Below are 25,694 nucleotides of genomic sequence, written 5' to 3' on the forward strand. Positions count from 1 at the left end.
CGGTGTCCCTCTAGTTTACTTCTCCAGCTCCTTATATACTTGGCATAGCTCCTCTAAGTCAACAAATGCCAAGTTAGTTCTAACTTTCCTGGCTTACCTATTTCTTTGAAAACTTTCTAGCCTGCAGAAGTTCTGTTGTCAGTCATCTCATTGATCTGTTTTGCCACAGGGCTTCCTAATCTGTCTGGATACTCTGTGTTTGCAGCTCAAGCAGAGATTTCATCTCTGCCTGCATGTCATCTCTTAGACCGCTCTGGAAATTTTCCAGCTACTACTTTAATTAATTTTGAAAAGCCTCCAGCTGATTTAAGTCTTCTTTTAATTTCATCTGGTCTTGTTTTCATCTCTTTTTACCAATTACTATTTCTGAGAGATACCTCCTTCATTGATTCTATTTTGGTTCAGTGGGAATTCCACCTCACGATTCCCTTTCTTGAAAACTGGATGCCTCTCCTCACATGTATTAATCCATTTTTACCTGAGTGGTTAAACAATTTGCCAGGTCTGTGAGTTGTTTTCTTCTCAGCTGGAAAGAGAATTCATCCTTAGGATAAGGTTTTGCTTTGATACAGTTCCATTTTATTTAGAAAGAAGGTACAGAGTTTTATTTCCTTGAACAAAGGCAGAATCAAATAACAGGCAATAACTTCCTTTTTCGAAACCTCATTCACCCAGTCTTTTACCCCCAACCTCTCTTTCAGCTTTTCTTCTGCCAGGATCACAATGCTAGTTTGTTGAGCTGTGCTGGTGGTTTCTTTATTCCTTTTACATGTTTTTGCTGCTTATCTGGATTAATCATCTTGCCTTGATTAATGCCTCTCTGCATTAAGCATATCAGTTTCTAGAGAAACTCATGGGTCCATATGCTTCACGTTTCTCTTGGTTTTGATGATAACTTCTGTAATTTCAGTTATCAGGCTCCATAAAAGAGTTTGCTTGTTTCTTACATTTATCTTGAATGAAAGGTGATGATTTTGTCCAGCAGCTTCAGTGAGATTTCACTCAGGTCTTTCACATAACGCTATTAAAATTCAACATCTCTTTGAACATAATTCAAAAGAAAGAGGATGCAGAACATTTCTGATCTATAACAAGTTTTCGCAGCAGGAGTTCCATGTTGTGAATAATTCTGGAGGCATAAAATTTTATTATTTTCCGTATGTGCTGGGTTATAATTCCATGAAGTATTTGACATGAAGTACATGTCTTAACTTGCAAAGTATTCTAAGAAGCAAGGGATAATAATATGCAAAAAACTGTCCCTAGGAGTTAGGATATTTAGAACCAACTGTCCTTGCACTGAAAAGGATGGATTTTTATAAATTGCATGTCTGCTAAGGTTTGTTGTATCCGAATAGAGATTTCTGTAGGAGGCCATAATTTTTCCCTCTGGAAGATACCCCACATTATGCCTTGCTTTCATAAATCTACCCACATTTGCCCTTCTTTCCCTCACCCTTGTTGGAGGGAAGTGCATTTTCATGTTTTTTTATTTTACCATATTAAGTGAAACAGAGGAAGGGATCAGAAGCTGGGCATCTATTGCCAACAAACAAAAAGAAAGCTCACTGGAGTGGAGGTTTACACTGTTGTGATTATGGGAAGTGGGGAGACTTCATCTCTGCTCCTTTGATTATTTTCTATTTTTATTGCAAGACTATTAAAAGTAAAGTGCAGAAAAAGTCCCAAGAGTAAAGACCAGAGCCCTAATCTGAGCCAGGGAGTTCAGTTGCCATTTGCTTTTCATTGCTGTCAATCCTGCATTTCTTAATCTAAAACTATTCTTAGAATTATTTTTCTCTATCCATATTCAGCAGTATATTATCACACTCAGTTCAAAAACTGACTATTGTTTTCCTCCCAGATCACACCAGCATGTTAAGAACCCAATTCCTGGGTTGCGGTCTTCAGAACATGATAAATCTTTGCATGTCTTTTTGGCAGCATTTGCTTTTCTCTTCCAGTTTTTGAATTCAACAAAAGACATACAAAATACTGTCAGTTGATTGTTTCCTGTGTAAAAAGGATTAGTCATCACTGATCTCCAAGGGCAAATCCCAGTGGGCAAAAGACTATGTCTCTGTAGCTGAATGAGTCTCCCTGCAAAATCGGTGTTCCAAGCCCATGGGCTGAGTAAGAACAACTGTACCAAACCCTCCCCTGCTCTAATTGCTGTTTTCTGTGCTCCCAGTTCAGCATGTTTGTGAGTGCTGAAATTAATTTACAGATTAAATTATTTTTCTGCATTTTGTTCTTCTGTGCAGAACACAGTGCTTTCAGTCAGTCTTGATTCCCAAGTTTTATTTTCCTTGTCTGGAATGGGACTTCCTGCGTATATAATCAGTTCTCACCTTCAGAAAGAAGAACAGATGAAACGTGACACAAAGCAATTCAACGTGTAAAATATGCATATTTTAATTTAATAAAAGAAAAACAGCAAGGGAGAGATAGGCACAGAACAGTAGCCCCTAGAGCTCTAGTAACTTGTCAAACCATGTGAAATAAATATAGCATTAGGAATTCCATAGGCATTCAGTAAAGGAGTGTGTGTTTACCATGCTCACTTCTAATTATGGCTCTGGTTGGAGAAGGTACTTAGAAGTGGTCCCTTTAAAATGTCTGTCCCTTTATTGCTTAGGTTCCACCTTTCCAATACTGAAGTGAAAAGCTAGTTACTGGTGATTTTGGTGGACTGTCCCTCCTTAACGTGGTTTTGTCAGCACTGCAATACTAAGTAGCGCTCATGTTTAAATTATTTAATAATTTGGCTTGAGTTAGGAGTCTACTGAGAATAAGAGCAGTTTATGTCTCTCTGAGAAAGCAAAGTTATTGCAACGCATACAGTCATCTTCAGTTTGCATTTCCCATTGACCTCCAAACAAGTGTTGCTGCAACAACAGGACATAACACATGGATCCAGTCTGACAACCACGGTATTTATATATGGTCCTCTCTGAAGCTGTCTTTTCAAGTGCAAGAGTCAGATATTTTTTTTAATTAAACATAGATTGTTGATCATTGTTTTTTCAACCTACAGATTTGCTTAGCTGCCTGGCACAGCTATGACGTTGCAAATGACAACTCTGAGTGCCAGATTTGACCCTTTTCATGTCAAAATGATAAGTCATTTTCAACCACAAGGTTTCACAAAAGAGGTTGCTTTTTGACTGGCATATGTTGTGAAGTTCTGGTTGATAACAAAAAGCTAAATTCCCCCCAATTATTTTTATTTTCAGTTAAAAGCTCCCACCTTTTTTTTTTAACCCATTAAAAAATTGGGGTTTGGTTTTAAAATATTCCAGAAAATACCATTTTCTGACTGTCTCCATTCAATACAATGTTTCCGATTTCCCATGGAGAACTTGAAAGAATTCACAGTTGAGTTAATTATTTTCAAGATATGTAGTGGGATGGATATTGTCTGATACAGCAAGAGTTAGTACCTTGCTTTGTTACTGTTTTAGGAGCTGTGTTTATTCATGTTGAGTTTTGATTATATTAGAAATTATTTGGGTTCTGTTTGCTTGTTTGTCTGTTTTTCCAAATAGTTGCATTTATCAATATTTGGGAAGCCTAAAAGACTGAAAAGGTGAATTCTTTAGTTTACTGGAGATCTCTCCCAGAAAGCAGCTGGTGTGATTAGCCTGTTATTTTTAGTGAACAGGCTGGATTTAACTGATTATCCCATCTATTTTCTACTTTTAAATCATCACATTTTAGAAACTTCTCCACCAGCCCCATCAAAAGAAGAGTGTCTGGTAGGAGTACATATCTTGTCATTTCCCCATCACTAAAATAAATAAGAAAATGACTGAAAAAGGGGCTTGGGGAGGATCATTCATTATAAAAAGAAGCTTCAAAATGACGAAGTGTCTGAAAAAAATAAGGGGATTCATAGTAACCATTTTATTTACAAGCTAGTAAACAAGGACGTTTTAAAATATAAGCTGTCAAAAAGTGGTGTTTTATCAGATTTGTGGCAGTGGTATAACACTGATTCTCCTATTTGTGACTTTATTTTTCTCCTTACTTGAAAAACCGATTCTGTGCTCCTTTGCAATTCATACTAAATATAATTTATCCCAGTGTGGAAGTCCTTTGTATGGGACTGACATGCTGGGTAACCACAGCATGAGGTCTCTACACGTGGTGGATTTCATCAACAGGGAATCCTGCGGATATCGAACGCACTGCTCATCTTTGGGTTGTAGGATTCGGCCTTTAATTTGCAATAAATAGAACGGGATGGTATTATTCTTGTCTAAGAAACGTTTTGAGAATGATGCATACAACAGAACCTCATTAAAGATCATTAACATGTTACTCTCTAGGCATATAGGCTGAAGGTAGACATGTCACACAAAATTATATGCTGTCTTCACTTTTCAGCAAAGGATGCATTGCAAATTCTGTAGTGAACTCCTATATGTAACTCAGACTTTATCACTTTCATTCAGAAGACTCCATTCAACATTTCTTCTCCTTCTGAAAGTATTACTGTAAATTAAAAACATGAAACTGCCTGTGCTAAGTTATTTAAATAAGTTTAGTTTTACATATTATAAATATATGTATGTATATAATATATAGAATATATTTAGGTTTTATAGACACTTAGAGTCTTAAGGCTTAATTTTGCTGGGCTCTGCCTATAAAGAAAAATCTCTGCCCTGAGGACCTGATATTCTCTTTGTTCTTATATCACATACATTGACTTACTTTCTATTGTGCAAGCATATAAAGTTCAGAATTATGTGAATTACTATGGATTTGCAACTGAACCTCGTACTTTATTCTTGAAGCCAGCCTGAAATATCTCTTTGGTAACCAGAGGCACTTCTCCGAAGGCTGTACTGGGATTATGCAGACCAGGTCCATGCTACCTGTTCCTTCATTAATTACAAAGACACACTCCTTGGGGCTGCTTTCTAGCTTGTGGCCATGTCTGGACACTTTGAGCACAGCAGAGTGTTAGGTGTTGGGAGATGTGGCTTCTGAAAAACCCATCACCAAATTGAAGATGGGGTGGTGAACAGGTAACAGTATAAAACTTTGTGAACTGCCTTTGAATCTTCCTGCTTCTGTGTTATTTGGAAGAAATCCAGATAACAACCTGATGGTGTAATACTTAAGTTATCAAGGAAACAGAAAAAATGCTGTAGTCCTCCAGTCACAGGCTGTGAGTCTTGGTGAAAATCCCGTCTCAATGGTAAGCACAGGAGATGCAGTGACAATTTCTTGTAACAGGGATGACAGCACTAGATTGTATTGCCTTCTTGATTTAGTAGATTTGACTTCTACATTTTCACACAATGACCTAAAAGAAATATTATACCCCAGAGTAACTTTGAAATTGTTTGTTTAAATTAACTTTCATTTGGATTTATGCTTAATGAAATCTTCAGAGATGCAGACAGCCTCTCTCTAATGAAATGCTGTATCTTTGAACCAATGAACAGGATTGCCAAACTGTAAGGATTCCTCTCTAAACGAGTGGGCTTTTATAATGTTACACTTGGGTGGCACAAGCAGAGTGCTAGATGATTAGTTTATGGTCTAGATCATTGTATTTTTATTACACTCATAAAAACTGTGTTTCTCCTCATTTTCGTAATGGCTTCAATGAGCTTCTATACCTTCTAGAGGCACATTAAATTGTTATGTGATGAAAGTACTGATTTAGTGAGGCTAGTTTTAAAGTAAGATACATGTTTTGAATTCTTATCTTAGTCTGATTGCTGACTGAAAAACATGAAACTTCGTTAGAATGAATGAAATCTGTATCATGTTCCTTACATACAAAGAAGGTGCCCAGCTGTGGCCTGAAACAAATGCAATACAAAAAAGATAGAAATGACAAATCTACATTTGTCTATAAAATAAATCATCTATTAGCTTAAAGTATTTTTGCTGGTTTTGTGGCACTGTGAGTTTTTGACAGGAGGATGAGTGGATTACAGATGTTTTTAGTTAAAAAATATTTTAAAGGGGGAAAAAAAAGATTATTTTTATTTGTCCCATTCAATAGTAATTTTTTCCCCACTTCTGTTCAAAATTATAAATAAGCCTATTCTGTGCAAACCCTAGATTCATTTCTCTAAATAATTCTAAGCTGGTTTTAAAAGTTGTTTTAATTATGTTGCAAAATGAAAAAGAAGAAAAATCTTATTTGTTTCTCTATAGGCAAGCTATTCTTAAAAGAGAAGACAACATCATTATCCATGAATGGGAAACCTTTTTATTTGATATGTAATTAAAAAAAAATAATCCTTGAATTGAATGTATCATCTCATCTTTGCACAGTTTAGACAAAGGCCTTTTTTGTTTACAGAATTTACATGTCAATACAGTTGCTTATAAATATTTCTGTGAAATAAACATAACCCTTCACAAAAAGAGCAGTTTACTCTTCATTCAGTAATTTTATATGCTAGCAAAAAGACAATGAAAGTTGTATGCAAATATAACATCAATGTACAGCATAATAATAACAGTTTTTAGTGATTATGCTGCTTGGTATTAATTCATAGGAGCCTTTTTATTCAGCCATGGGCTGTGTTTGGAACAGAGATACGCCAGACCAGAACATCATTGCTTGTTCTGCTGTTTGTGGGAGACATCTACAAATCCTTTAGTTGAGGATGCATTGGATTCCTGTATCCTACCCTGTAGCTAGTCTGAATTATTAAGTGATCGTTCTGGTAGTGAAGATACACAGTTTTCTGCTGTTCCTGCTGTACCTGTGCTCTGTGAGTGTACAGTCTGCGGCAGGAGTTGGACTTCCCTCCTACCTCCAAAAAAAACCCCCAGGAAAGTAAAGGGGGGAAAGAAGGGGGGGGGGGGGGGGGGGGGGGAGAAAGAATTAAAAAAATAAGGAAGAGAAAAATAAAAGGAAGAGAAAAAGGAAAGAAAAAGGAAAAGAGAAGAAAAGGAAGATAAAAAGGAAAGAAAAAGGAGAGGGAAAAAGGAAGAAAGAAAGCAAAGAAGGAAAAATTAAAGGAAAGAAAGAAAAGGGGAGAAGGAAGAAAATAGTCATGCACGTTTGTAACAGATCTTTTATAAATATGCTTTTGGAGGGACGATTTCTCCATCTGAAATGTTTCTGGAAGAACAGATTTGGGTTAGGTTTTTCCTGTCTCTTACTCATTACTGTTATTCAGCTGCAACTTTTATGATTGTTTCAGCAATGCAGCAGTTTAGTAGCTTTTGCTACATGGCAAACTGTGAAAAGTAAGAGGGCTGAGAACACAAACAGGTTTCAGTGCATGAGACTTTAGTAGGTCCATACTGCTTTAGTATTAAATATCAGACCCCAAATAGCTGCGTGTTCTGCAAGCATCATTCAGTGTTCCCTTTGTGGATCTAAAAGTTTGACAGAAAAGCAGCTGATCACGGTACTAGGAACGAGGAGAGATTTTGTGGAAGACCCGAATTGAAATCGCTGGAAATTCTTTAATATTTCATGGACGCCTGCAAAATATGGTGCCAGTTTATTCAGGGATTTGAAAGCAGCTGCAGAGTAAAAGTGTCTAATGAAAATGAAATAAATTTCCTGTGAATGGAATAAATTTTGATTGTGTGTCTGAGTGCAGTAATTATACATGTCACGCAGTAATTAGGCAGTCACAATGTGGCCACGGTGTCTTTCTTTGTCTGCAGATGGTCTGGGAGAACGGCTGTGTCGTTATTGTCATGCTGACACCCCTTGCAGAAAACGGAGTCAAACAGTGCTACCACTATTGGCCAGACGAAGGGTCAAACCTCTACCACATCTATGAGGTACCTAAACAAAGTATCTGGTTGTAAACGTGACAGTAAGTGTGTGGCTTGATTTCATAGGGGGCAAAATGGTGTTTAAGCTGATCTAACCTGGAGGTTTTGCTCAGGGCTCTTACTCTTCATGTGCCTTCGACTAGTTTTAGATTTGCAAAAAAATCAAGTGCAGTTTTAATAGCAAGGTAGTTTCTGCTGAATAAAATCTAGTAAATAATGAGCCAAGCACTACAATGAAAAAGGACAATTTTGTTTTTCAAGCGGTTTTGCAAGTGGTTGAAATGTGAAACTGTGTCTTTATATTTTATAGGAAAATAGTATTTTTAGAACTAGTGGATTTTGCCTTAGGAAAACCATATGTATATCTTCATAGAAAAGCCTCTATATAGCTAATTAATGCTATCTATTTTTACCTTTTGCTTCAGCCACAACAATAAATATATATTTGTAGTTTTTGCTTTACATTTCTAGCTCAAAATATCGTATCCCCTGTTTTGTCAAACCATACCACTGGCAGTGTTTGTCAGATTTTTCCAGTTGTCCAGCTGAGTAGAGGAAGAAAATAATACCACAATGCCAAATACAAAGAATAGGGAAATACAAAGAAATATTGTTATTTAAACTAAAATGTGAACAAACTCATTTTCTGAAAAGATGAACTCTGCAAATAAGCTGCATTTTTTTAATGCTTATGTTTCTACATAGCAGAAGAAACTGACTTTTCACTTCTCATGTGAATTCAACTCAGGTTTGTCTTTTGTATTCACGTAACGATAAAAAGTTTCAATTTAGTGATTTTTTTCTTTTGCACTAAAACTGTCAAGAATTTTTTTTACGTTTTCAATAAAATAGCAGTGGCAGCTAACCCCTTCCTGACAACTACACTGACTGCTAAATTAAAAAAAAAAAATTCTCAGCAATGGCCACTTTTCTAATAAAAATAAAACTCATGCAATTCCTTCATCCCAGATGTCTTACACCTGCAGTCCTGAAGATGTGGCTTGCAACTGAAATTGCTGATCTCTGTTTGTTCCTTCCTGTGGGGTGTAGGTAAACCTTGTCTCTGAGCACATCTGGTGTGAGGATTTCCTCGTGAGGAGCTTCTACCTGAAGAACCTGCAGACAAATGAGACCCGCACAGTGACACAGTTCCACTTCCTCAGCTGGAACGATCAGAGGGTTCCTGCTTCCACAAGATCACTTCTGGATTTCCGCAGGTAAAGCACAAAGTATGACAGGTTGTTTAAGATGATACAGAACTGAGGAACTAAACTAATCCTTTTAATTGTCCTTTAAATATTTCTGGTTTGAAAGGGGGTTCCTCAGCCTGTGATGCCACAATGCTAAACTAACACAAAAATCTGCAGTAGGTTGATGTTTAGTGTTGCCTCACACGTAGATGTTGCCTGGTTTTGAGACATACTCATTTCCCATTTAGAGATCGATACCTTTCCTCCCTTTGTACAGCTCTTCAGTGCTTCTGTATTTCTTTGTTTTCCAAGTATTTATCCATTCTGCAACTTCCAGGCATTTTGTTTGGCTCCCCTATGATCCTTACTGCAAGAATCTCACAAATAAATCATGTAGTATGAGCACGGTTGGAAAAAAAAAAATCGCAATGGAGACGTATGGCAATAACAGCATTCCTCTGGGAGCGTTTGCTCATAAGGATCAAACAGTGAGGTCTTTAGACCTTCTTTGGCTACAGGAAGGTGGGAATTTGAGAAAGCAGATGAAAATGTTGACAAAGCACGCCCTCTGGAATTTTAAAGAAAGTAAACATGACTTTAAAATACAAATATACAAAGGCAAAACCTGTGAAAGTCCTTGCCACCTTCTCTAATGTTTGCTGTGTCTATCTAAATTTTAATTTCAAAATTAAAGCCATGCATGATAAATACTGGAGTGAAATAATCTTCATTTGATTGCAAACCGTGCCCAGTGCATCATGTGTAGGTGTTAGCATGTATCAGCTAATCCACAGTGATGCGCTTACGATTAATGAAAAGAATCTCCGGGAGGTTTGGGGAGTTGGTTCTCAATTCACAAGTGGCTTGTGGGATCGCGTGTTTCCCTCTCTGTGCCACCATATTATCTACAACCCCCCCAAAGTGATTATAAGGGGCTCAGTGCTCAAAAGGTCCAAACTTGTTTCTTCCAATAAGTGCTGGGAGCTCTGACTGATGCCAGTCGGAATTACGCATCTGCACCTGAGGGGAGAAGCTGGCTTATATCCAACGGGAGCTGGTTGCACAGTTGTCTGTTGGCAAGATTTGACCCTCAAAAATTTAGGACTAAATGCCACCCTACATCCATCAGTATTCTTTAAGGCTTTTCAAAGCAGGGAGTCATCTAACACGGTGCAGGTCAAGTGACAGAGTACAGCTGTACTGAGTCACTAGGAGCTATGGCTAGGTAAGAATATAAGGATATGCTACAGACTCGCAATGCAAAAGCAGTAGTGGAGGAAGGAAGCACAGCCGTAGGAGTTGAAATTGTAATTGAATTTTCAAGGTTTTCTTCTCTGGGTTCAAACTTTAATGTGTTTTTTATAGGTTGTTTTCCCTTTACTTGTGGTACCAAGGAAGTTGCCTGTAGTGAATTTCTGTAGTGAAAATTCTGAATTGGTTCCATTAAGCCATGCGAGGCTGCAGCACGGAGCCAACACAGCATCCGATTTTGCTCCTTTGGAAGTTAGTGGGAAATCTGCTAGCAATTCTAACTAGACTATAAATGAGCCTATACAGCCAGGACATCTGAAGTTTGGAGCACCTCGACTCCGACTTGCTTCAGTAAGAATTGAGGTCCCTGCATGAACTGCAGGATTAGATCTACAGTAAGTCACAGTTCACATCACCAAGAAAGCACTTCTAAGAGTGACACTGTGTAAGGGTTAAATAGCCATGTTGAAGAACTGTTGTGCAATACTTTGAAAAAGAAAAATTATAACTAGATGAGAAAAGTAGTGGAGCTGCCATTCTTTGTATTTAAAGCCAATATGGGAATGAACCTGTTAAGATTTAATTGAATTCTGAGTGTTCATTTCATATGTATTCACAGTCCAGTGTAGGGTACTGTAATCATTTGCTACGTGCAGATTTTGTACAATGAACTCATAATACTGAATGCATAGTAAAATTCCGCCTGAAAAGGAATTTTGGCATGCACAATAGCTGGTCTATGAATCTCAGTTTTCTTGGTCATCTGATGTTGCTGGTTTTTTAATGACAAAAAAACTAATGAACTATTGCTAAAATAATGTCTTTGGAATTCATTTATACAATACATGTTTTGCACCTGAAGCTTCCTATTTAAAGTACAAACTCTGCTGGATTATGACAGCTGAGTCATAAAGCCCCCAGAATAAATGTCTGACGGTGCTACCGTACTCGTAGTAGGGTAGTGCTAGGAGGGGGCTGCTCTCATTTCTTTTAATCTATCTGGTTTTATGTGCATTCAGTGTGTTTGTATATATATATATGGATATGTGTGTATATTTATATATTCACATACATATATGAAATTAAGCATATACATAACCAACCCTCTATTTTTTATAATTCATCACCAAGAAAAATTGGATTCCCAAAATTACCTTGCCCAGAGTCTGTGGAAATATGGACCTTAAAATTTTTATTGAAGTAAATTTTGCAAGTCTCTTTGAAAACTTAAAGCTTACATTTCTCGTTACTATGTATCAGAAAGTGTTTTAGATGATTTTGCATTTAGCAGATACATTAAACCTTGCAGAATAATCTATCATACTTTCACAATGTAGGTATAAATTGCCAATAAGAGATTATTCTATATATTTAAAAATTCTGTGCAAAAGACAGTCCCTGAGAGGTGAGGCTACTACAGAAACCACTGGTCAGTTTTAAATGCTTCTGGAGTCCTAATTTCATTTTGAACAATAGACCAATCATTATTGCTCTGGACTAGCTTGTTAGTCATGCACTGATATGTGTAATTAAATATTTCTTGAGCCCAGAGGGAGCACATTTACACTTTAAAGAGGGACTGCTAAGCTAAAAGATAATTAGCATCACATGTGAGGGCTTTGCTTAAAATATATATCTATTATGCTATCACTTCTCGCTGTGTGCAATGGCATTTACTAACACTGCTCACTTTAAAAATGGACAAATTCTTATTTTGCCAGCTAATTAGCGGTTGCCAGTGTCATTTTTGTGATGTTGCAGCTAGTAATATGAGCCCAGTTGCATAGTCACAAAAGTGATCATTGGAAACTGTGACTCTGCTGCAGGGACAATGTGGGAAACCCCTTTTCTGAGCCTCTAACGACCTCTGACCTTTGCTTGCTGATGGTTTGCATGATGTTTTCTTTTTCACTCAATGAGCCAAGGGTTGGTTTGTATTACTAATCATTCTTTCTAAGTTAATTCTTCCTGTATATGTATATATATATAATATATATTTTCTTCAACATTCAAGAACTTTGCTTACTGATGAATTTTCAGCTCACTCTCATTAGCCAGAACTAAGAATGAAATGAGATGTTGCTGCACTTCTAAATATTTTCATAAACTATATATAGACAAAGCTTTGAACCAGCTGGATTGAATCCCTTTGTTTTAATGTGTTTTCTGAAATGTGTGATAATGAAAATGTTTGAAACGCCTTCAATAAAACTGACAAACATAAGGTGTCTTTCCCTAACATGTGTCTCTGGCTGTCTGATTTACTGAGAGGTCTGATTTACTGATAGGTTTAGATCGAGGTTGTTACTGAAATTATATTCGGACTTTGGTAAATGGCTAGTTACAACATGCAAATATATTAGTGGTGCCATACAAGGAACAAAAGACCCACACAAGCAGAGGGGGAAAAAAAAAAAAAAACAAAAACGGTAAATAGCCCTCTGTAGTGATTAGCTTTTATTTAATACTTTAAATGCAGAAACTACTCTTTACTAATGCACATGATGGGGGGTGGGGGGAGGATGACCATCTGCACATAGGGGAATGTGGACTGTATCAGATGTTGTTACAGACATTTCAAATATAATTTACTGAACAATCAAAAAAATAAATATCAGGGTTTATATTGTATAGAAGGAGTAGAGCCTCAGATATGACCGTCAAGAATTGAATGGTTCATTCATGTGAAAACTCTTACTGCAGCTTACGTCATTGAAGTTTGGCTTGGTAGTGCCTGCGTATATATGCATTTATGGACATGTAAATGGTCCATTTAACTTTTAAAGTTGGGTGCTTCTCAATGAATTACCACTTATTTCATAGAACGTTGTTCTACTGCATTAATTACTTAGATCCAAGGAATATAAATAGAGACAGAAAGTCTCTGCAAATATGATTTACATCAGTAAGCAAAAGAGTAAGAATTGTGAAATATTCCTGAATTGTAATGCTTAAAGGGAATCATTACAAGGACTTAATATTGTTATCAAGTTTGGTTAAAATCTTAAATAATAAAAAGCAGAATGTGAAAACACAGTTTCCTAGGACATCACCAGCATCTTGGTGGCCTGTTTGGGTTGAGTTCCAGGTATACTGACTCCCTGTTAGATTTAGAAGTTTAGGCATCTTCAGGCTATACTGTAAGCAGTGTTTAAAGATATATGCATGTTTTCACAGCACAGATGTTAGTGAATAGATGAACAGCCAAAAACTAAATGATTCAGTAGGTTAGTTATGATTTAAAATTCATAATAACATCGTACCACAGTTGCCAAATTCCAGCAGCTCACTTCAGTTTAGCAGTCAGGATCATATGTAATGCTTGCGCTGAGCTGGGGATGATTAGAGGGTCTGGGCACCCCTTGGAAGCGGCCCTATGAAACGGTTTTATAGGAGACCTCCTAGCTCCAGTAAACTCAAACATCTCATCAAGTAAATTGAATGAAAGGTTTTGATTTCTTGAAGCAATGCTTTCCCATTTTAGCCTTTATTCAGCTTGCCTTGTTAACATATGTGTGCATATTTTATGTTTTTTTGGGCCTGTAACATACTTGACATGCAAAATATATCCTAGAGCAGAAGAGAGGGTTTGGGATTTTGGTTTTTGTAAGGCAATTTAAATAGATTTAAACCAATTTTGTGGGCTCTATTCTTAGACTGAGTATCTTGGTTTGCTTCAGCGCTAGTTAATTCCTTCACTGAGTTTACATATCAGCAGACCTGCTCTGTAGCTGTACTTTTATTGATTGACTTCACATATATTCTATTGGCACTGAGAATGTTTAACCAGGAAGCTGTAGAAGACAATAATGTGTAAATATTAAAAGATATAAGACTTCTGCACTAGAACCAAAGCAGGAAAGCTTACTGATGGTCTTAGTTATTTTAACCACAATAGATTACATTTTAGAATTGTGAGAAGCTTTTCAGGAGATTTGGTATTTGCCTTTCTGGGGAGAACTGGTTTTACAAATCAGCACACATTGTACAAAGTATACTGAAATAGCCACTTTTAATTCTGGATTCAGTTTGATGCCCCTTGATATTTCTTTGAGCAAGCTCATGAACTCAAAGTTGGCTTTAAAATTAAAGCATCTCAGGATAATCATAGTTTTGGAGCTAAGACATGAGACATTTGAGAAAGGAGATCATGCCTAGCCAACAGTGATAATGGGATGTTTTCTGGGATTTCTACAGCAGCAAAGCAGAAGCAAACTTTAAACAAGATTATGTATGTAACAACTGCTTGTTATATTAGGAAATTATCAACCTGACCATTTCTTAAAAGACTGCAATATTTCTTTTTCTTATTGCTTATTTTTGACAGTTGGCTAAAGAAACAGTATGTAATATGCTTAATTAATTTTTTGTGTCTGTTTTATTTCAGAAAAGTAAACAAGTGCTACAGGGGTCGCTCTTGTCCAGTAGTTGTTCATTGCAGGCAAGTACAATTTCTAAAATAGCTTCAGAAAGATTTGTGTGTGTAAAAATTTAATATAAACAAAATGGGGAAATGAAAGCTTTAGATGAATCACTAAACAGATAGTGAGGTAGGCTGAAGGTATTAAATATAATTAAACTGGTTTTTAATGCTAATTAATACTTAGGATCTGTTTTAATAATAAAATTATCCTTTCCTATGATTTTGTAGTTGTTGTGCCACGACTTAACAATGTATGGCTACCCTTTCCATTATAAGTAGCACTTCAATTTCATAAATCTTCAAAGTGATAGTGGTTCCTCCCAATTTAGTCGTCTTTATTTTATTAACACTCAGTTATGTTTTATTTTTTCTTTCCCTGCTTTTTGTGATGATGGTAAGAAGAGGGCAATGTCAGGGAGTGAAAACCTACCCAGAGATTGAGTAATCCTTTAAACACGAATTATATTTAGTCCTGACAGTCCGACAGATGGACAGAAAAGCTATCGTGCAGGTCAATGGAAAACTTTACCATAATAACTTTAATGTTTGGGTTTGCCATTGAAGGTTCTAAGATATAAGAAGAACATTGCACTTATTTATCGAAGATATTCTCATAGATAAGGAAGACAGAAAAACAGCCCTGCTAAGAGGCAGGTGGCTTGACATGTGGCACTCCACTTTGGGTGGGAGTGAGGAGGGAGGGGTTGTGTTTCTCACATGTGGCTCAGCAGAGTCCCCTTCCACTGGATGCGAGCAGGCCCTCTGCAGAGGTGAATGCTCTGGAGGAGACTTGTTTGCATTGCTGTTTTGTAAGCCTGAGAAAAGAAATATTTGATGCAGAATGAAGAGCCTTCAAGTTTCTTGCCCTTTCCTTACTGTGATGGATGGAGATCCATTGGCTCAGTAGTTTTTGTTTTTATTGGGCCTGATCACTGCCTTGTCTCTCATTATTCAGCTTAACTAATAAGATTGTGTCTTTGTTCCCTTCATAGACATAGAAAAAAAAATTATTACCATTACCTCCTTTTCTAGTAACTGAAAGAAAAAAAACTGTGTCTACGGAGACTTAACAAAAATTGAGTTTCATAGCCTGCCTGTAAACAGAATGTAATAACGTGCTTCACGCTGTTCTATTATTTTTCCTTTCATTAATTCTTGTACACAAATTGAGCTATCAATAAAAATAATGGCTTAATTAATAAAACTACATACCAGTCTAATTGGTCACACATGCACCTTTGTAAAAATTTTGGGGAGGGAAAGAAGAAAAGCTTTTACTTAAAGTCTTAATTATGTTTGCTAACAGCAGCTCTAAAAGAGCATCACGCTGGCAATTACACGTTGCTCTCTGAAAGGGACACAAGCTGCATTCAGATTAGGGAGCTTTCCACCTCCTAAGGCTTGGTCTTACATCTCTGAGGAATAGACAAAAGTTAAAGCTGTTTCTCAGGAATTGCATGATAATATTTTTTCTAGACATTGCAACTAAGGAGGAATTAAAGGGAAAGGTAAAAAGAAAAAACAAGCCACGCATGACTTATAGTGAAGAAAGTTTACAGTCCCTCAGTAATCAAATATTTTGGTTCTCTAACAGGTCTCTGTATGCATTCCCTCTGACCACTGTGTTCAAATGCTATCTGCAACATTTTGGGACTGTTCTGGATAATTTTCTGGTCTAGCTTATTCTTGATCTCATATACAAGTGACTATAAATTCGTTATACATACACTTTTTGAACAGGAATGGTATCTTGGTTTAGGGTTAGTGATTCTTCCACTGTTGTTTAAAATGCTTTTCTTGCATAAACACAACGTGGCTTAAAAAATCAAAACAAAGGCCTGTTATCCATTCAGGCTAATAGTTAATCTTCCATGAACAGCTTGTGTTAATTCAGTGCAAGCTTCCTCTCTCAGTACCCTACCTTAGCCCTTCGTTCTTTCCTCTCCCCCCATGTGTAACAGTAGAAAATTAAGGGCAGGTACCTTTGTGTTGAGTCTAGATGCACATTGATGGGCTTCATTTTTTCTTTTTCCCTTTCTGTTGGCAGCGATGGTGCGGGAAGAAGTGGAACCTACATTCTAATTGACATGGTTCTCAATAAAATGGCCAAAGGTGAGAATCAAAAGGCTTGTTACTTCCTTGGTACTGAAAGTGTGCTTGTGTTACCATGACAACATGGGGAGCAATATTCACAGAAAATCTGAGAATAAATTAAAGGCAAATGGTACTCTTTCCTGAACGTTTTTAAGTTTTATTTTCATAGCAATTTCAAACAACAAACACAAACATAAATGCTTTGTGACTGAGCAGGTGGTTTTGTGCTGTTGAGAAGTATTTGAATTTTTAAATTTATCATTTAAAATACTTATTACAGATTTTTAAAGAAGATACCTTGGAGCTGCACAATCCTTACTTAGTGGTTACGTGAGTTAGGTCCTGAGCTGCTTCATGACTGTTGCCAATTCCTCTGTCACCTACCCAGCCATGATGGTCAAACGCGATTACTTTGCTTTTTGTAGCTGCCTATTGCCACCAAAGTGCCTTGAAGAGATGGCACCAGACAGGGCCTCATGTGCTGCACAGATTTGTCTCTTAGGAGGAAAATGACTGTAGTGAACAGGACAGAGGACTGAGAATAAATCAACTAATGCTCTGTTCCCAGTTCTGCCACTATCGGCTCAATATTGAACAATGTTATTTAACTTTTCTGTTCCTTAGTTTATCTGTGAGATGTAATTTTATGAAGTGGGAAATCATCTGTCAAGATAAATATATACTGTTGTTTGTTTAAAATGAAGTCTATAGATTCTCTAGAGATTCGGACCATTCCTTTACTTTTTATTGACTGGTGAGTGTTTCATGGTGGGAAGTACTTGAGATACCCTGAAATAATCTTTGTATGTTAGAACTAAACCACATTTTTAATACTAATACTGTCTTCAAAAGGAAGGAGGGTAAAAGTGGACATGTAAACCTGACCATATGTTAAAAAGGCATAATGGTCAATTTTATTTATATATTGTACCCCTTCCTCATGCCTTTGGCTATATTTGTGTCACAGTTTCATAGAACTGCATTTTAAGAGGAAGAGAAGTCTCGTGAGGTTAAAAATAAATAAAAAATAGTCGTTTGCCTTTCTTAATGCTTAACCTGAGTTCTTAAACCACCTTAATCTGACATTATACACATATGAGTATTTAAAGAAAAAGGATTAATTATAAAAACATATATTAATTTATATAGAGAAACAATATTTAGTTCTTTGAGTTCTAATCACTTTACAGTTGTTCTAAATCTTCTAACAGACATATTTTTATATGTAGTTTAAAAATACACTAACAGAGACATATTTTTATATGTAGTTTAAAAATGACATGCTTTGCAGTCATCTGCTATTGCATCCTGCAAATGCCAGTTCTGTGGGACATAGTGGCATCCTGTCCCTTTAGAAATTTAGAGTTTAGCATTTTTTCCTCTCTAAATTCTGTTAACATGTCTCGTCAAACGTGGACTGAATTTTCTGGCCGTGAGCATCATGTGAAATTTGCTGCTGATGTTAAAAGAAATTGTGTGTTTGCCTTCTTCTGAGCACTGTACTGAAAATAAATTTTTCAGTGGGATGAGATTAGTCTTTCATGCTAGTTGGAAAATAGGTTTTCACTCTGTGAAGGAATATGGAGATATTTCCAATGCTTGTTATGTGCCACGTGACAACCTAGTCTTTAAAAATAGAAGCAATGGTATGTCATAAAATTAATGTAGACCTTTGTTAGGTATTTGTTCAGCTCATTTCAGTCATCAGCAATGAGAAGCCATAATGAAAACTAGATTTAAAGTATATGCAGTTTACTTGCATAAAGAAGTAAATGAGAAGTATTTTCTAGCTTGGGGCTTTCAGCCACTTAAGGGAGGGTTGACTTTGTTGTAAAAGCACTGAAGAATGCCATTTATTGACTCCATTGTACCATGTAATGTCAAATTCCATTTTAAGTGTGGGCTTAGCACTTCACAATACCAGACAAGTCATGTGAAACTGGCCAGAGAAAGGCGTCACAGGGCTTTTTGGAGATCGGTCACCCCCATTTTGTTCTTGACCTGCTCCCCTCTGCCCATGGGGGTGTGCGACGCGAAATCCCCTGACCTGGTGCTTTGGCTGGGGTTTAAATGAAAGATCAAAGGGCAGAGCGGGCATCTCAGCCCTGCTGAGGTGGGCCTTTCCCAGGCTGTCACACTGTGCGGCCGCCAAAGGTTTTGTTCGGGCGGGAACCGAGGCCCAGCCTGTGCGGCCGGGGCCCTCTTTGTCTGGCCTGAGAAGCTGGAGGCCCAGGTTGAGGATCCAATGTTCATCAAATGATCAAAGGCCTGAAGCCCTGGACATGAAATCTTTCTTTCCATTTCCTTTTCTTAGAGAATGAATTGCACGAGTGGCAAAGAATGCCCTTTCCAAAGCTTTTATGTGGAGTGCGAGGGCTAACTTCAGAGTCCTTCAGCACTAAACATAAAAATGTAAGTGCACTTTCAATCTGGGCCCAGCTGCAAGGCCAGCATCTAGTAACATTTCTTTCAAAAAGGCTTTTAAGGATTAAGGCCTTCAGACTTTCAAAAAAAAAAAAAAAAAAAACGGACTTTTAAGAATAAACTTAGAATAATTTGAGTTTCTTGTTCCACTGTCTGGTTTATTAGAAAGTAGACAATAATGCATTTTTAAATCAAAGTAAATAGAGGAGTACTTAGTTTCGGCAGTGGGAAAGTAGAAAGCAATCAATAAATGCCTTGGCTCTTTAGTGGGGCTTTTAATAGGGTAGGTTGAGAAAAGGAGCTCCTTTTTCATGTAATGATTTACTTCCCTGCATTCTCTTAGACTGTAAATGCCTTTGTCATTTACAATTTCTTCTCCTACTGCTCATTGAATTAGGGCTAATACTTAGTCTATTAAACACGTTATAAATTCATATCTTCTACTGTCTTGCCTGTTGCCATCCCTCATATTATTTTAGATGCAGAGAACCACCAGCAAAGGAACTGTTCCTAAAGCCTAAACCAGGGAAAAAGAAATCAGGTTGGGGAGGATTTTGTGCTTGACAGCCACCATGTCAGTCTGATGGCCCCAATCCCTTCAAGAAGGCAGGAATGAAATATAAAAAAAGCAAAGCACCCTATTTTAGTGCACCTGCAGGATGGTAAAAGTCGGTACCAAGGATAGAAATGCCCCCTTGGTGTACTTGGTAGAGGGGGTTGAGCAGGTGGGAGGGCATGCAAGAGCTCACACGGAGCTCGCAGGAGCCCTCGCTTAGCGAACACCTCCCCAGCCCCCAGCTACCTCTGAGAGCCACACAGTGCCAGCCTGTGGGACTCCGTCCGGCTCTGCACAGCGTCAGGAAGGATTTCCTGTTGGGTTGGGTTTTTAATGAATTTCACTGTCCTCTGTGCAGTAAATGTAATGACTGCATCTGTGTATTCACTCCAAACAGCCACATTAAATAATCTTATTAGATACTGGAACAGTCAGAGAACAACGGTGTCTATTCAGTGCTACCATTCCTGTGTTGTGTCAGTGGAAAGTTTTAAATGCAAGTGTATCCTTTTGTTTAGTTGTTCCTGTAATTTAACACTGCTATTTATCATGTAGTTTATTACTATAATTATTTTTCTTGCTAAATTCATATGCAGAGCAGTTACAAGACCCTGAACTTAAACCCATCAAAGTAATAACAAAAACTAAATGGTGGTGAATGGGGCCTTACAGTAGAACATTTAAATACTATTTAAGGTGTTTTAACTATGATAGCTATTTAGCTATGATACTATTTTTACATGGGTGTTACAACTTTAAGACAGTTACCAAGTCACCTCTCATTTCCCTGACAGACAGCTAGGACAAGGTCTAGTTTTAAGTGAGAAGTTGAGAAATGATTTATTTCAACTCTATGTGCACTTCCACGATTTAAATACAGAAATGATAATGGATTGTTTTTGTAGATAACAATTCATGCTGGATTTTTGACAGAGACTGTTTTTCTGAGGCTAATTTCTGCTGAGGATTTCAGAGTTCTTGATGTATTTACAAGTTTTATCCTTTGTTACCAGGGAAGATAAACTGATTTAGATTTAGTCTACTTGATATTCCTTCCTCACCCCAAAGTCACAGTAACTGATCTGATCAAGTTTTTTCTTTTTGTGTGATCTAGAGAAAAGTTGAGGATTTTCTCATTTCTTGTCTTTCCTGCAGGCTTATTGTAGTGACTAGAAGTTTGATATATTGCAAGACATTTTTATTGTTTCTGGCACGAAAAAGAAAAGAATGAGATTATGGGTCTTCCCACTTTCATTTTTCTGAACTGAGAGGCTTGGATAGTATAGATAATAGTTTGATTTTTAGATATTAATCCAGCCAGCAGCTGCTTGGGGTTTGCTGACCATCCATTTTCTCGTGTTTGAACTAGCTGGAATGAGATGAGTCAAAGAGAAGGCGAATATGAATTTTAAAAGCCTTTTAAAGTATTGATTTCCGAATTCTAAAACCCAGCAAAAAGGTTTGATTTAGCAAAGCCAAACCAACGGTTTATTCTCTCACATTCAAAAGCTTGGATTATAATTGATGAGCACACACTCTTTGGCCAGGGCTGGCTGCAAAGGTTATCTCCCCAAGTCCTTTCCTTGCCCCTGCTACCCTATTGTCTGAGGGTCTTGTGAGTCAGCTCCTGAGCAGATGCAGTTTATACCGTGACATTTTAAAGCAAAACAAAAGATTCCTTAATTCGCCTTCTGACTCATCGTGATCAAATGATTTTGGCTAATCTGAACCCTTGCTGAGGTTTTGCTTATCTGCTGTGTGGATTTAACAATCATAATGAAGTTGTGGGGTTAGTTCCTCTCTGAAAGGATTTTATGAAAGAAAATGCTTGCCCATATTCGTGTTAAAATGGATTCAATCTGCTTATTTTTGAGTCCTTATGCAAAGTCTGAGAAAATTCTATTGTTCATTTGTGCTGATACAAGTCTAGAGCAGACTATTTCTGACATGCTCTTGCTGAACAAGGGAATATTTCTTCAGCCCAGGATCCAGTTTCTCCCATGAAAATAAAACAACATACTACGTGACATGCTGAGAGAATATATAGTGTAAAAGAGAGATTACTTTTTTTTTAAGTGGTATTTAATGGTAAGAGAGCAAGATTAGAAATAGGTGGTATTCTGGAGAAAACTTTACAGCAGAAAAATTCAGGACCTAAAAATCTAATTGTTTTCATATTCTAAATTTGAATCAATCGCATTGCTGATCTTTGAGATTTGGGTGAGATAGATTATTATCTGTAGGAAAAAGGGAAAAAATGCAGGCTGGTAAAGCAAAAAAAATTAGGTTTTGCTTTGTGCACTACTGTGCTATCCACAAGACTGCCCCAGTTCTCAGCAACAATAATGCTAACCATGTAAATCTGAAATGTTGCTATTTCAGTTTCTGAAGGAAGTTCTTAGTGTCCATGTAAACATATCATATGTTATAAGGCCGTTTTTTCAAATGAGCTGCGTTTATGTATTGTAACTTTTATGTAATGAGTTACCCTGGAAACACAATTAGGCAAATAGTGCTCATTCTTGCAGCCTTTCCCAGCAGATAATTAATCACAATGAGAGCTGGGCCCCCAGCTACATGCAAAAGTGTATAGGGAATGTATAGGACAGTTTTTCACGGTCCAGCCTGTGATGCTCAGCAAACTCACTATTTAGAACAAGCTGTTTAAAACTGTGTTTATTTTCTTTGCAAGACACATTTTAACATATAAAGCTTTAAAGCTTTTGACCCATTATTGACACTCTATAGTCATCAATTAATAGTTCATAAAATGAAGATTGAAATGTAGCATGTTCTACAAGCTTCTGTTCTGAAATGAATTAGTGACCACAGGGAGGGTGGTGTTGGTTAATGTTTCTTAGTGTGTGTTGTATGGACTGCATTTCTAGATGGTATATGTGGTATATAGAGATTTCAAACAAAAAGCAAACAAGTTACTGATGTAATTTCATTGGCTTTTTTCTTTTTTATATAGTTTAATGGTCAGGGATTACTCTACAGGAGCCATATTTCTTGAGTAATTTGCTGTTTTGGTGATTTTACTGGAAAAGAATTGGGACTAGGAAAGAGTGGTAGAAAGCAATCCTAATTATTCAGGGTTTGGGGCAAATGAATTGTGAAGAAAGACTGATCAGACATGGGCTATTCCTTGGGAAAGGGAGCACGAAGGGGGGTCCCCATAGAGCGTTAGAAGACCCTGAAAGGAATGTATTGATGTCAGTAAGCAGCTTGAGATAGTGACTAATTTGAAAACAAGAGGTCATTGACTGAAACTAAGGAGGAGACAAGCAGATAAGGAATTTGGATGGCATTTTTTCACACAATAGGTAGGTTAGAATATGGAAAAGTGAAAAAGCTGGTCATAGAAGTACTGTGCTATCAGTTTGAGAAGCAGCTGGGCAAATGTTTGGAAAAGGAGGTTTATACACAGAGTGAAGAACTACTTTTTTTGTAGCTAATCTCATGCAGCAGTCCATAGAATGATTTGAAGAGAAGTGTTTTAATTGACCAGATGGTAGTCTTCTGGCTGTAAAGGGTACAATGTATATTACCTAACTAAAGTGTAATTATTCCACAACTTCTATAGCCGGACCAGTTTAGTCACTTTTAAGGATGAACTTTGTTAAAGAATGAATCCATAATAGTTGCATCTTTTATTCAGGTCACTCCATATACTGTCTTGTGAAAGCATTGCCACCTACGTGCAACGTAAAATGAAAGTGATGTAAAATGTAGTTCTTACAATTTAATAGATTCATGTGGGCGAGCTTCTGTGTCCCCTGTAAAGAAACGTCACATTTTCCAAAGGGGACTCCCAAGATTTTTTAGGACCAACTGGGGCATGTTTTCAGAAATGTCATTTTTGCAATCAGCCTCTTAACTTTGCTCATGTTTGATTCGGCATGTGGAGATAAAGTGCCTTTAAGGTAATTCACCGGTAGTTTCTGGAAGGGGTACTAAAGCAAGTATTGTAGAACTCTATGGGAGCTGATACTGGGAAACACCTGTAAGTAGGCAGTAGCAGCACATATACAATTCTTACTATGTATACACTTCGTATTGTGTGCGTGAGTGTGCGTGTCTAAGTTGAATTTTGATGTGTTCACTTGTATTTTGTGAAGTGACCATAGGTGATTATGGGATATCTTACTCCGTATGGAATATAACTCATTAACTTCTATTTCTTGCATGTAGTAATTTAGGCATATTCCTTTTACTTTTAACTTCTGAGAAGGGTGGAGGAAATCTAGATGTAAAAGAGAAACAATTCCTATATGGTATAGAATGTGATGTGACATATTCTCGTGCACAGTGGAAGTGAGGAAGGATTGGTCCTCAAATTAACATCCCTTTGCATTCAGTTACAGTGAGTGGTTTCTGCATGTTTTTTTCTGCATTGACAAAGGATATTAGCTTAAAAGCTGACATGTCAGTAGTGAATGTCTATTCCTGCAAGACTGTTAAAATCAGTGTGAGCTTAGAAGCATGTAGCAGTTTTTAAAATACTGGGCTGTTCCTAGGTGTTTCATCTTCAGTATCACCTTCCTTTGGATTGTATACTGACTAAGCCATATCACTTACATTTATACACTTATAACATGCAGTTTTCAAGTATTAATATAAAAAGTGTGAATAATGACATTATGTTATGTATACTCTGTGTGTATGACTGTCACAATAATTTTCATTACTTCATTTTTATTACTTTAAGTAGTCACTTCTCCATTTATATGCTTGCTTTGCCTGTTGGGTTCTTTTGTTGTGCTGGTTTTGTTTTGTTTTGTTTTGTTTTTAACAAAGGTAGTGAAATTTTAATTTGGGTCATTGTTAGGTGTATAGAAGCAGTTACATATTTTGTCTGAAATTACAGACAGTTCACCAATTCAGGTATATGTTGGGTCTATCCCTAACTACATACACGTATGCACACTGATGATGTTCATCTCAGAGGGAGAATAAGCTTTTAATGAAAATGCCAGCCTGAATACATTTATCTTTTTTGTTATCTTTAAAAGTGTGTCCCTCACTAGGTTTTTGCTGACGCTTTTCTCTTTCCGTGAAAAGCATCAAATGATCCTCCTGGCCAGTAGCAGAACTCCAGCAGCTACAGGAGCAGGCATCTGGATAACTACAAATGAAAATTGCTTTTATTTTTGTAGTTTCTATCTGTTGTTCAGCTCCCTTTCTTGACTCTAATATTTACAAGTGGTTTATTTAGTGGGCACTGGGACAATGTGTGTTGAAGGAAGAAAATACTCTGTTTCTTTGCAGCAGAGCCCTATACAAACAGCAGTTACTCTTATAACACATTTTTCACTTCTTTGGCCTTCCCTACACTGTACTGCAACTGGTTTATCTTTACATTGTGTTTCCATGTTGCTTTTTCTTTTGTCATTTCCATCAAAATTGCCCAACAACTGGGGAGGGGAGGGAGGAGGTGAAGGCAACAGACCCAAAACACAGATCTCAAACACTGTTAGATTTGGCACATTCTAGCATTTGTGAGCCCGAAATTGCAGAGCAGAAACTCAACTCTTTTCAACCCAGCTTCATTCCAGCTAACTTTAGCCATATAAAGCATCTAGCGTTAAGCATCTCGTCTAACCTAGTTGTCTAGGTCTCCTCAGTCACCAACAGAGAACGATATGCACCTCTGGAGGATAATTCTTAGGCAAATGAATTGCCCATCAGAGCTTTACTTCTCTCTCTTAGCTGTTGGGAGAGGAGATGACTAACTCCGATTCGAACTTCAAGGATGGCTGGAGTAGATGAGATGAGGCTGGGCCTTTGAGACTAAGCTAGTTAGTAAATATTACCAGTATGCCATTAAAACTAATGGTCAGTAAAGAAGTGGTGTTACACTCCCCCTAGTTATGACCCTTTCTTCTTTAATCAGATTGAGTTTGCCCCTCATATGGTGTGATTAAATGTTTCACTGCAACATTAAGTACTCAATGGGGCAAACACTTGCTGGAGCAGCTAC

General features: G+C 37.2%; 1 protein-coding gene across 3 annotated transcripts in view; it reads left to right on the plus strand.

Annotated features, from left to right (window-relative positions):
* The window catches only part of PTPRN2 (protein tyrosine phosphatase receptor type N2), a 691,070-nt gene that overhangs the window by 647,996 nt on the left and 17,380 nt on the right, over positions 1-25,694 (plus strand). For all 3 annotated transcript variants that reach the window (XM_074868529.1, XM_074868546.1, XM_074868538.1), the window contains 4 exons: positions 7,660-7,779; positions 8,824-8,990; positions 14,602-14,655; positions 16,685-16,749. In XM_074868529.1, coding sequence (XP_074724630.1) covers positions 7,660-7,779; positions 8,824-8,990; positions 14,602-14,655; positions 16,685-16,749 — 406 coding nt within the window. The remainder of the gene's footprint in view (positions 1-7,659; positions 7,780-8,823; positions 8,991-14,601; positions 14,656-16,684; positions 16,750-25,694) is intronic.

The sequence above is a fragment of the Strix uralensis genome, chromosome 1 (genome assembly GCF_047716275.1).
Source record: "Strix uralensis isolate ZFMK-TIS-50842 chromosome 1, bStrUra1, whole genome shotgun sequence".
In the NCBI taxonomy this organism is placed as follows: domain Eukaryota; kingdom Metazoa; phylum Chordata; class Aves; order Strigiformes; family Strigidae; genus Strix; species Strix uralensis.